Source organism: Peromyscus eremicus, unplaced genomic scaffold (genome assembly GCF_949786415.1).
Source record: "Peromyscus eremicus unplaced genomic scaffold, PerEre_H2_v1 PerEre#2#chr22_unloc_1, whole genome shotgun sequence".
NCBI classification, from domain to species: Eukaryota; Metazoa; Chordata; class Mammalia; order Rodentia; family Cricetidae; genus Peromyscus; species Peromyscus eremicus.
This window is the reverse complement of record NW_026734286.1, coordinates 6,534,249-6,546,508: the sequence shown is the minus strand read 5'-3', so window position 1 is coordinate 6,546,508 and position 12,260 is coordinate 6,534,249. Positions and strand designations below refer to the sequence as shown.

At 59.2% G+C, this 12,260-nt stretch overlaps 1 protein-coding gene across 4 annotated transcripts in view; it reads left to right on the top strand.

Moving 5' to 3' along the window:
* The window catches only part of Kdm4b (lysine demethylase 4B), a 75,711-nt gene that overhangs the window by 48,031 nt on the left and 15,420 nt on the right, over positions 1-12,260 (top strand). For all 4 annotated transcript variants that reach the window (XM_059251781.1, XM_059251779.1, XM_059251780.1 and 1 more), the window contains exons 9-11: positions 6,166-6,362; positions 11,019-11,120; positions 11,280-11,473. In XM_059251781.1, the coding sequence (XP_059107764.1) occupies positions 6,166-6,362; positions 11,019-11,120; positions 11,280-11,473 (493 nt within the window). The remainder of the gene's footprint in view (positions 1-6,165; positions 6,363-11,018; positions 11,121-11,279; positions 11,474-12,260) is intronic.

The following is a 12,260-nucleotide window of genomic DNA, read 5'->3' as shown; positions in this document are numbered from 1 at the left end:
GATGGAGGATGCAGACTCTGGATGCTCACACATTGTGTGTGCTGGGCACTGCCACCTTGTGCCTCAATTTCCCCATGAACAAAATGGGGCTCCAAGAGTGTCCATGTCAAGGGATGTTGGGTGTTCTAGGCTGCCCTAGAGGTTTTTGGCTTATTGTGGTCACACTGAGGTCTGCAGAAGGCAAGAGCTGGAAGGACCCAGTCAAAGAGCAGTGCAGGAAGAGTAGACGGCCAGCACCACCACTCCCTGCTCACTCCCCAGGGGGTGCCCCATGCCACCCAGGACAAGTGGCCCCTATGCCAAGAGGGGGGTGAGGTGGATGTTGTCACGGGCACAGTGCCACGGGAGGGGCATGGTGACTCTAGCGTCTGCTCAGGGGCACAGGCCCCACCAGGCAGCACTGAGCTGGCGCCTAATGGTCCTGTGCACAGGTCCCTGTGGCTGCCTAATGAACTGGATGTTGTCACAGTGCTGGTAATCACAGCAGAAATGGGCCAAGCCACAGCCAGAGCTCTGTGCTTAACCCTTAGTGGGCTGGAGCACCTGCAGAAGTGTCTCCTCACACTCACTGAGTCAGCCTTCCTCTGCTAGGGTACCAGTGCGCTCCTGTCCTCCCAACACTCAGGAGGCCGAGGCAGCAAGATCGCCCCAAGTTCAAGGCCAGCCTGGGCTATGTTATTTTTTAAAAGGTGTTTCTGACCTGGGAAACCATGGTGGCATTGAGAAAGGGTGCATGTAGCCACAGCTAGCTGACGTGGTGCCATGGTTCGGCAAAGTCCGCCTTTAGGGACTGACAAACCAGGCCTGAGCCAAACATCCAGAGGCTCAGTCTCCATCAGATCAGCAGGGTGGGCAGTGTGCCTTTGCTGTGCTACTATCCTTTGCTGCTGGACCCCAGGCCAAGAGTTCACATGTTCACACTGTGGGACCCCCATCTCCAGACAAGTCTGGAGACCCAGGGAAAGTGGGGGTGGTGGGCCACTGGGCATGATTGCTTGCCAGAGGAGTCTGGGTTTGTTCTGAGTTTGGAAGCCATGTTGGACATCTCAGCAGGGACAGGATGCCTGTGGGCAGGGATCCTGTAAGGTTGTGTCGTCTGCGCAGAGAGGATGTAGTACACACCTGGGTGAGGGTAGGGACAGTCACACCAGAACATGTCCAGCTACAAGTGACCATGGTGATCAGCTGGGGACAGTTTTGCTGTCCCCCTCAGGACTGGTGCTTTTTAGGGATGCCACCCCTCACCCCCAGCAGGAACCAGCCACCCGCAGCAGGCTCAGTGTTCTGCCCTGGTTCCTCTACCGTGTCTGAGAGTTGGTCACTGCCACGCTGGCGAGCAGGAGGGTCCCTGCAGTAACATGCTATTCGGGTGGGTGGTTTTATTGAGCCGCATTTTAATCACCTCTCCAGCCACCGCCATCCCTGGCTCACTGTTGTCCATGAGTGAGCGCTGGTGTATGTAACCCAGCCTCTCAGAACAAAACAGCCTCCGACCAGAGTCCAGAGCCAACAGAGGATCCTGGGAGCCCAGGTGGCCTCGCTGCTATACACCCAGCCCAGCTTTGGCAATAGGAATAGAGTGAGGATGTGGGAACCCTGAGGGCACAGCGGAACCTCCATGCCTGACACAGCCCAGAAGGAGCTGGGAGCCACGGGCTTAGAAGCCCTCAGTGGGGCAGGAGTAAGCGTGTGTGCACCCCACTACAGACGAGACACCTTCACACTCCTCAGGTGCTGGAGATGCCTGGCAGGCAGATACAGTCCCTTCACAGGGCTGATCCTAGGGAGCAAGACTCAACCTAAGTGCAGAGCCCTGGTCCAGCCACGAGGGAGGGAAGTGTGGGGCCTCAAGCCGCTGATTGTGCCCTGTGCTCGCCAGCCACACCCCAGTGTTCCACCCCCATGACTTGGATAGCCTAGGAAGACAAGTCTCCTTAATGTCTCTGATGATGTCACTGGCCACAGGGACCTGCGGGGTGGACAGAGGGTCTCTACCAGGACCTGTGTGGCGAAGTGGACAGTGTGAAAAAAAGTACACTATTTACAAACAGTGTAAAGTGACGGTGCCTAGGGCAGGAGCGGGCTGTATGCTTTGAGGAATACCAGTCCCCAGTAGTGAGGGCCACCTGGGGAAGCAAGGTGCCACTGTCAACACAGGTGGGGTCTCCTGGGCAGCAGCATGTTGAAGGTGTTTGTGCTGTGTGCGGGCATAGTAAGCTCTGGACCATACACGGGCCCGAAAGGTACTGGACATCATCCTAGGCTGGGTAGTGGCCCTGTGGCTGCAGTAGGGTAGTGGCCCTGTGGCTGCAGTAGGGTAGTGGCCCTGTGGCTGCAGTAGGGTAGTGGCCCTGTGGCTGCAGTAGGGTAGTGGCCCTGTGGCTGCAGTGGGGCAGTGGCCCTGTGGCAGCAGTGGGGTAGTGGCCCTGTGGCTGCAGTAGGGTAGTGGCCCTGTGGCTGCAGTGGGGTAGTGGCCCTGTGGCTGCAGTAGGGTAGTGGTCCTGTGGCTGCAGTAGGGGGCAGAGTGGTGGCTGTGGGATGTCATTTGTTCACAAAGACGAGGCTGGCAGGTGGGTGGGTGGGGAGGGGGGTGTCGCAGGTCTCCCTAGAGTCTGCATGCAGAATTGGAGGCTGGTCCAGGTTGGCTCTGCAAGCTTGACTCCAGGTTTGCTTGGTGTCCACCTCCCGAGAAGCACATGGCAGGGCAAGGCATTCCTCTGGGTCTGCAGAGCCACTTCTGTGCCTGGAGTCCCCTCGGGCCAGTCTGTGTTCATTGTCTACACCGCACATTCCAGTTCTTCCTTGCCTGTGAGTTCTGCTGAGCCTCTTGGGCACCCAGCTAGGCCACTGTGGCTCGTAGCACCTGATAGGCTGCCATGTAAGGTGGGCAGGAGAGCGGGCCTGGGGAGCTCCGTGCCTCAGATGTGATGTCCTTCACCAAAGCCCCGGCTTTGTCCGGCATGCCCACGTCCTGTTGGGCAGTTATGGAGGCTCCTAGAGGAACCGCTTCAGAGTGGAGCGGAGAATAGTGTGGGCAGCTGGGGTGCAGGCTTCATTTCCCTCTGGCTGCTTCCAGGTGATGACAGAGAGGGACAGGAAGCAGAAGTGGGGGTCCCAGGATCTGGGGGGCAAGTATCCCCCTCTTTCACGGCCCCAGCAGCAGGAGGTCCAGAAGGAATTTCTGTGCTTTCCCCAGGGCTGGCATGAGGCACCAAGGTGTCCACACTTAGAGGACAGGGGGCTTGCGGTCAGCTTTGGGGTCCTGGAGAGTGAGAGGTGGGGGAGAGCCAGTGTCTTCTGGTTCCTTCCACAATTCCCTGCCCTAGACCCAAGCAAGGAGATGGCATGCAGCGTGAGGCTTGGTTGCAGCCGTTTTGGACATTGCCCTGTGACCTGCACTGTTACGGCATCCTGAGGCAACTCGGCGGGTCTCTGGTTACCCCCCTGGGACTCCACCCTGCACTCCTAACAGCCCTGTCTCGTCCTCGGCAGCACTGAGAGTCCCTCGCTCACTTTGGGCAGTCGCAGTCATCCCAGCTGCATGTGCTGCACGGCCGTGAGCAGCAGCCGCAGCCGCAGCTGCCTTGCCGTTCACTCCCTCCCTGGACGCCAGTGGCCTGGGAGACATTGGGCTGTCTGATGTGTTGATCTCCCAGGAGTGACAGCGTGGGCAGGCGGCTGGGGAACACTGATGGTGACCTGCGCCCTGTCGTAACTCCCCAGCTTGTCATGCATGAGTGACAGCTGTCTCGGCTGAACCTCAGCTTAGGCCGTTTCTACAGGTCTGTGACAGGACTCCTGCTCAGGACTCCAGTGCAGCCTCAAGAGGGCATGAGGGGAGTCTCTCCTCCCATGGTCCCCACACCCCATTCTGAGGCAGATTCAGCAGGCAGCTCGTCCTGGTCAGTGGCTGGGGAATGTCCCTGGCCTTCCCATGCCCAGCCCTCATCAGGGAGGTCACCAGAGCAGAAAGCCACTGGCCCAGCCAAGCGGCGGGTAATCTGGCTGCTTTCTCACCCTCGGTGTGGAGCCCAGCGGCTGGGGTGTGGCTCCAGTCAGTGCTGTGGCCACCATCGCAGACGCTTGTGCTGCTGCTGCGTCCAGAGCCACGGGAGACAGAGGCTCGGAAACGAGGCCCTGGCTCTGTGAGGGCCCTGATGCTGTGTGTCTGCTGGAGTGTGTCCCTAGGCCACTTGCAAGACTGTCCTGTCGGTAGGAGTGGCATGCAGGGATAGTGTAAGTGAGGGGCTGCCCAGGTGATGTGCCTGTGCCTCAGGTTCTGGAAGGTTCTTCGCAAACTTCACTGAGCAGGGGCTCCTGGGAGGCAGCTGTTGTTTTCAGCTGAGTGTGGGGTCACCCAAAACTCGGTGTTGGAGCTCTGGTTACCAAGGCACAGGAGTGTAAGGTCAGGGTGCAGAAGCTGAGTCTGGGCCCAGCAGGTAGTGTCAGGTGTCATCAGAGAGCTTGCTTATCCCCAGCAGCTGTAGCCCCCTCACCCCAGTCACTGGCTGGGTTCACCAGAAAGGTCTGTGGCAATATGGTGCCCAGGTGACAGCTGCCCACCAAGGGGAGAGCCTGAAGTGCACTGGTGGGTGAGCCTTAAGGTCACTTCTGTCCCTAGGAGGTGTTAGAGTCCTGGGCCCCACCTTGCTCTGGAGTGGGTTAGGGTTGGTGACCACACCGCTTTCCTTCTTTATGGCTCAGGGTGACTTTACTCTGTACCTCACTGGGTGACACCCAGGCCTGAGCGGCCTCCAGCCTGTAGGGGTCCAGTCAGACCCTCTGCACAGATGGCCCTCTCTGTCCATCAGGAGAGAGTGACTCTGCTGTGGACAGCCATCTGCCATCTCCTCTGCCGATGTGCTAAAATGCCAGGGCCAGATGCAGAGCCCTAGGCAGCTGCGTGGCCCTCGGAGTGAGCCCTCCCTGTGGCTGAGCCTCAGCCCCCTCCCCCTCCCCCAGGTGACTGTCTTAGGTCCACCAGGTCTGCAGGCTTCCAGTCCCAGACCCAGCTCCTCTCCGCATCACGTTTGCATTTGGGCCCACACTCCCCAGATCTGCAGAGCCCACACTGGGTACTGAAGGCCACTGTTCCTGCAAGGCCAGCCTGTGCTGGCAGCCCTATCCTGGCCGCTGGTGCTGGCCATGGAGCCGGGGCTGGCTGTGGTGGTGTCTGTGGGCCCCGTGGGAGCACTCAGGTGCTTTTGCTAATTACTGACGGCAAGCAATGGCTGAGCCACTTGGCACAGATCCCTTAATCTGCAGTTGATGGGGGCTTGGGGAGGCCAGGCGCAGGAATGTGCAACCTGGGCGCTATCAGTGGCCGCCACTGACCAGCCCAGTCCCTGCATAGCCGCTATTCTGCACATTCCCATTAAGAAAGTTGAGTTTTCTGGGAATCACTCAACCATAAATACTCCCTCTCGCTCAGCATGCTGGGCCCAGACAGATCCCAAGCCCCCCACTCCCCACCGCCAAGGGAAGAGGGACAGGAGCTGCGGGACATTTCTTCATGTACCAGGCCCAGCCTTGCCGTGTTCAGCAAGTTGGGGACACTGAGAAGGGCTTGTCATACTCACCTCTGTTTCCCCAGATGGCCACAGCTGCTGTGGAATGGGGTCAGAAAGCACCCTGTCTGCAACATCACAGCCCGCAGTCCCTCAGGAAAAGCCAGGGGTGTGTCAGCTGCCATGCCAAGGGCTCTGCTCTGGGCCAGCTTGTTGGGTAGACAGGCCTGTGTCCACTAAGCTGGGTGAGGAGACTGGACCGAAAGTGTTCAGCCTGGGTAGTGAGCACAAGGCCCTGACTGCTCCCTGTCACTGTCTGGATCTGCCAGGCCTTGCTCTGGATCTGTTCAAGTCCTGTGTAGCATCTTCTGGGCCCATTAGGATGGCACCCAGACTGCATGGTCCTGGTGGTTGATCTGTAAGACCATGCTGCCCTCTGGAAAGGGTCTGTGTGCACCTTTTTCCTTGCTTCTTGCTGGGCAAGACTGGGCATCCACTCACTGATGGGCATTCCCTCTGGGGGTTTCTTGGTCTGACCTGAGTGTGGTGGGGGCCACGAAAGCACTGGGCTAGCAGTCCATCCTCGCACCAAGTTGTCTAGAGTATGGGAGCCGGGCGCCTTGCATGAGACTCAGTGCCTGTGTGTGTGTCCCCACAGTGCACATGTCGCAAGGACATGGTGAAGATCTCCATGGATGTGTTTGTACGCATCCTGCAGCCCGAACGCTATGAGCAGTGGAAGCAGGGCCGCGACCTCACTGTGCTGGACCACACTCGGCCCACAGCCCTGAGCAGCCCTGAGCTGAGCTCCTGGAGCGCCTCACGTGCCTCACTGAAGGCCAAGCTCTTGCGCAGGTGAGTGGCCACCTCCCAGCGTCCTCCCCCTTCCTCCCCACCCCTCTTCCTCTTTCTTTTCTCTGTCTCTCATTTCCACTTCTATAACAGGAGGTGTCTGGGCATCCAAATGCTGCTTCCCCTGGTGACATAATCTTGGTACCCTTGCAGCTCTGAGAGATGGCAGGTCCCCTGCAAGCATTCATATGGCCAAAGCCCATACCAGATGCCATGCTTCTAAGGATTGCTGGACCCTCCTGGCTACTCGTGGTCACTTCTGACTGGGGACCTAGGCAGGGCTGCTACAGCCTTGAGCGCTGGCCTGTAGATTTGCAGAACAGGTAGCAGGCTTAGGGAGTGAGCTGGCTCCATGGTCTAAGAGGGAGGTCTGCACAGCTGGGCCCACTCCCTCCCTCCAGGGTCCATCTTACTCCTTGCCTCCAGCAGCGCAGCAAGGGCGGGAGCTGCTGATAGGCCAAGGACAGCCTTAGAGCTGAGCTAGGGCCACAGTGGTGGGACTGCATGGAACCAGGTGTCTGCCTGTGAAGGGCCAGGGAGGCCCAAGAACTCTGCACCCTGCAGGCCAGTCTCGGGCTGCCACTCAGGAGCCACCACCATTGACAAGACCTTACAGAGGTTCCAGCTGCTAGCTTGGCCTGCAGACACTGCCCTGGGATCCCCGATGGCTTCCAAGCGCTGCAGAACCCGTGGCGTCTTCTGGAACCAGGTGCAGCCTGCCCCGTATTGGCTGTGATGTGGGCAGCCTGCCACCTTCCATTCCGGGCGAGTTCGAGGTCACTGCTGCCTTAGCCCTGGTCATGGGGCACTGCTCTGCAGACAGGCCGTGAGGGCTGTGTCTGGGCCAGTCACCTGTGGTCTGAAGCCTTCCCTCACGGTGTCCTCTTGACACCTCTGTGTGTGTGCTGCAGTCTTACCCACCCACTTCCTGCTCTGTGTCCTCCTCTCTTGGAGAGCAGTTTGTGGTTCTAGAACATTCTGTAGCAGATTCTGGCAGCACCTAGCAGTCAGGTGACAGCCTGTGGTGGGGCCTGAGTGTGCCTGCAGGATTTGGGGATGCTTTCATGATGGTTGGTTTTCAGTGTTTGGGCTTATGGGTCAGCTGAGCAGGCGACAAGTAAACAGATACCATTCCAGAACCACGGTGACACCAGGGCCGTCCAGAGATGGGACCCTGTGGCCAGAGGAAGTGGCCCATGGTACCTCCCACCCTCACGCCTCCAGCCATCCTCTCACGGGCTTCCTCCCCACACAGCATCCCATCCTTTCTCTCCGGAAGCCGTGCTAATGCAGCAGTGGCTGAATAGCACATGAAGCCCGCTCCCAAGGACATAATTTCCTTTAGAGCTGTTGAAATGGACAAGGCCAGAGCTGTTTGTTTCTTGTGAAGTCCCGGGTCTCTGCGGGAGACCGCTGCCACGGTCCATGGCATGTGGTGCTGAGATTGCAGTGAGCATGTGCCAGCTTCTCCCAGGTGTGCCTCGTCCCCATGCTTGACTCTCCTGGGGAAACTGAGGCACGTCAGGGCTTCAGAGTGGGGCCAGAGCACGTGTCTTCCCTGACACACAAGGGCCTGGGGCTACTGTTGTCAGCAGGAACTGAGAGAGCACCCTGACCTCTCTGCCTTCTGTGCAGTGCCCCGGTCACAACCCTAGACACGAGACACTCCCCACTGGCCCCCTGCTGGGAGCTGCTACGAGAGCAGCAGACCTGTACTTAGCCTCCTCACTGCACGAGGGGCGCCCTTCTGTGCCCCTGTACGTTTGCACGGAGCTAGCTCCCTCAGCACAGGCCTAAGCTCACGCTGTCCTGTGCCCACCCTGTCCCCATTCCCAGTCTCCTGCAACAGTTTAACAGGTGAGCTGACCACAGTCCTCAGCCAACCTAGCCTGCTGTGTACATGTTGGGGTCAGGAGGTGTTGGTGCTTCACAGTGTGACACCCCAGCCTACTGACCTCAACACCAGTCGGCCCATGCCTCAAGGCATCTGCTGGTCCAGAAGCACTCACAGCCAGGGCCTTATGAATGTCTCCTGAACCCCCCAGAATGTACCTCAGTTTCCCAGGGGATATTTTAAACACTCATAGATCTGCCTTAGTGGCTGGAATGGAGCAAATTGAGGGCAGCTGGAGCCTGCGGGCAGTCTAGCTGCTTTGTGGGCGCAGGTCACCGTGTTTCCACAGCTGTCACCCCTTATCGTGTGTGCCTGCCTCTCAGCGAAGGCTGTGGGCTTCCTCGGCACACCCGTCACTCAAGTCCCAGGGCACCTGCCTTCCTTCACCTCAGAAGCATTTGTGTCATTCACATACCAACACTTGACTTCTACAAACAACAGAATGACGCCCAGTTCAGCCATGTGCTGATCCCACTGGGGTGTGCTTGAGGGGGCAGCAGGAGGCCTTCGAGAGCAGACTGGACTGGGCCACAACTTTGAGGATCCCAGGCCTTGTTTGCCTTGCATAGGCCAGTGGGAGCCCTGGTGTGGAGGAGTCCTAGCCTCTCCTTCCTGAGCCCCCATAGCCAGGCCTACTCCCTGGGACACGCCATTCATCTCATGGCACAAGACTGGCATCTTGAGTACAGGTCCCATCTAGTGGCTCTGATCGGAACGACCGTGAAGCCTCCCACGTCTGCCTCCATCTGCCTGGTCAGCAAGCCCCTCACCCACCCTCCAGTGCACCCTTAATGCCAGATCAAAACAAGGCCAGGGGCCAGGATGGGACAGACACGGCCTTCAAGGAGATTCCAAAGCCACCACAGCATATGGGAGAAGAGCAGGGATGGGCAAAGGCAGCACAGCTGGCCCAGGATGCTGCAGGGGAATGCAGGAGCACCGGGCAGCAGCGGAAGGAAGGAAGGAAGGTGCTGAAAGCCGAACAGAGGTAGAGGAAGGAGTCCAGCCTCCTGTGAGTTCTCAGAGAAGCAGACAGTGGCTGTGTGCAGCCTGGTCCTGGGGAGGGTGATGGTCACCCACGATGTAGAACACACCCATGGGTCCCTCACCTGGCCTCAGCAGGCAGTCCCCAGAGCTTCCAGAGAGAACCTGGCATGAGGCTAAAGGCTGCAGAGCCAGGATCCCCTCCCAGGGTCCCCCAGCCTGACCGCCTGCCAGACTCAGGAAAGACAGCTTTAGACCTGCAGCTCCACAGTGCACTTCTTTCCGAGGAAGCTGCTGCGGGACTGCAGAGGCTCACCTTGGCAGAGCCACAGTGACGTATGCCATCTAGAACAGGCAGGGGTGCCAGGGTCACCACCGTGGAGACAGTGACAAGCTACTTAGGAGTTTAGAGGGGGGCCAGAGCATCCGGAGATGCCAAGAAGTGTTAGTCATCAAATAGAAGAGGGTTGCAGCAGACCCCAAGAGTCGGGCTGCTCCAGCTCAGGCTCACACAGGTGGGAGGGAACAGGGGCTGCCTAAAGAGGCTGTTACAGAAGGGTGGCCATGTCTGTGTGTATTAGGCCTGGTGGGGGCGGGCGGCAGAGGAAAGGATATAGGTCAGGCCTTGTCTCTGGGAGGGGTGTCAGTGTGGGGTGTGACAGCTGGCACAAGACTGGGTCCCAGCTTGTCGTAATACAGCATGGCTATTCTTTGGCATACAGTGGCTCTCCCTGCTCTGGATGCGTGCAGCATACACACCCAAGTCCTGAGTCCCTTATTTTCTGGTGTGGGGCACAGGTGGGCTAAGGTCCCATTTCCTGGAGCCTTGAGCACTGTGACTAGGGGAACCAGGCAGGCTGCTGTGCTCAGTTGTAAACAATGTGGTGTGAGACCTTGAGTGTCCCAGTCAGCTGTGCAAGGGCTGGGCGGACCCCTGGGGTGGCTTCCAGGACCAGCTCACAGTGGGGTCAAGATAGTGACTGAATCAGGGCCACTCAGGAAGCTGTGGCCCAGTGAGTTGGTGGCAGGGTGTGATTGCTGTCTGGAGCTGGGAGCCACCAGGAGCATCCCTGGACGCGGGGGCAACAGTTAGGGTCTGAGCCACCAGCCTCCTCCCTGACTCGGTGTTTCCAGGTCACCCCTTGGCTGGGCTGCCCACCCAGAGCAGAAGGGGTGGAGTGTCCCCAACCTCCCTTCTGTCTCTCCTGTCAGTGCCTCCTGCCCCTCACTCCTGCCTGTCCCCCAGCCCGTCCTTCCGCAGCCACCGTCTACGCACACCTCGCCTCTGCCTGTATCCCCCTCGGAATGCCACCTGCTTGCCTGCTGCTCATCTCGGTGGGGCTTGCACATTCATTGAGGGGTCCTGCCCTGGTCTGGGGTGTTTCAGGAGTGAGGGAAAGGAGGGCAGGCTGTGGTCAGAACCTTAGAGGCCACCACCCAGAGCTGGGCTTTCCCAGCTCTCTGGGCCACTGAGGGGCTGTGATGGGTAAGGGCTACTGGGCTAGGGACCCTAGGGACACAGATCTGCAGGAAGCCGTTCACCTTGTCAGTCAAAGCAGCTTTAGGTGCTGGTGGGGGAGGTCCTGCCTCTGCCTCTTTCGCACATGCTCACCCCACCCCCTCATGCAGTGGAGCCGGTTTGTGGCACCAGGGGCCATCCCTGCCGTCATTAGGGTGGCACGTTCCTGTGCTCAGGCTGGGCATGGGGCCTAAGAGCCCCATGTGAAGGGCTGTAGAGAGGGCCCCAGAGCCAGAGGAAAACCCTGAAATTTACATTCTAGACAAATTAGTGTGAAGGAGAACAGACCCTGGAGAAAGGCTGAGGAGGAGAGGAGGCCGAGTCTAGAGAGGAGGCGGGAGCCGACCAGAAGGCCAGGGCCGGCGTAAGTGATCTCCCTCGAGTCCACAGCATCCTGCCCATCCCGTGCCACCATCACCTGCTTCACCCCAGCCCTGCTCCTCCCTGGCCCTCCTCCCTGCCCCCCCTGGACTACCTCAGTCTCCTCCGTTTCCCCTCCTGCCTGACCAGTGCCCTCCTCCAGGTCGCACCGGAGACGGAGCCAGCCCAAGAAGTCCAAGCCTGAAGACTCCAAGTCTCCTGGGGAGGCGGCGGCTGGGGTGGCTGGTCTGGATGAGGCTGGGGGCTGTTCCCGGGAGGAGGCCACACCTGAGGACGAGGATGAGGATGAGGAACTGCTGCCCTCGCAGAGCCACGAGGCCGGGCCATGCATGGAAGGTCAGTGCCTGCAGCGTGGGGTTTGGGTCCCTTGGGCCCTGCTTTGCTATCTTGCTCCTGCTGGCCTGGATGCACCATGGCCCAGGGTGTGCAGGCGCCTGTGCACATGGGACCTTGAGCTGCAATCTGGCACTGAGTGTCCCAGCCCTCCTACCTTCTCTCTGTGTGCCTCATTCCTGCCGCTGGCTTCCACTCAATTGCAGTCTTGCCCCTGAGGTAGGGAAGGGCTTCCCTCTGTCGCCTTTCTGGCAGGGGTGAGAGGCCAGGGACCGGTGTGTATCAACACAGCCTTTCAGATTCCCACTGGCTGCTGGGGAGAGTTAGTTACAGAGACCTGTCCACAGCACGCCATGACACGGTCTTCCAGCCCGGAAAGGCCGAACAAGGGAAAGCAGTGTGGTCACAGTGTAATGTGACCACAGGCTGATCCCTGGGGCTGCCGGAGACTCAGGACGTGCAGGCACTGTGGATGAGCAAGGACACTGGTGGACAGCGGCTCCACCCAGCCAATAAGAACCAGTCAGAACCAGCTACACTGCACATTAAGGCTGACAGGAAGAAACTGATGGCCACGGATCCGGGGCCTCCAAGCTAGATGCCTGATCATGGTTGGGGTGAGGTGTGAGGTGCCTGCTGGCCTGCGCAAGGCCTTGCTCTGCCCTGCACTGAGAGTAATGGCAATAGCAAGTTATTGCAGAAGCAGGAGACGCCAGGAGGCTGCAGGAGTGGAGGCGCTGTGACATTCCTGTGTCCTTCTGGATTGTCTGTGATTGTCACGGTCACATGT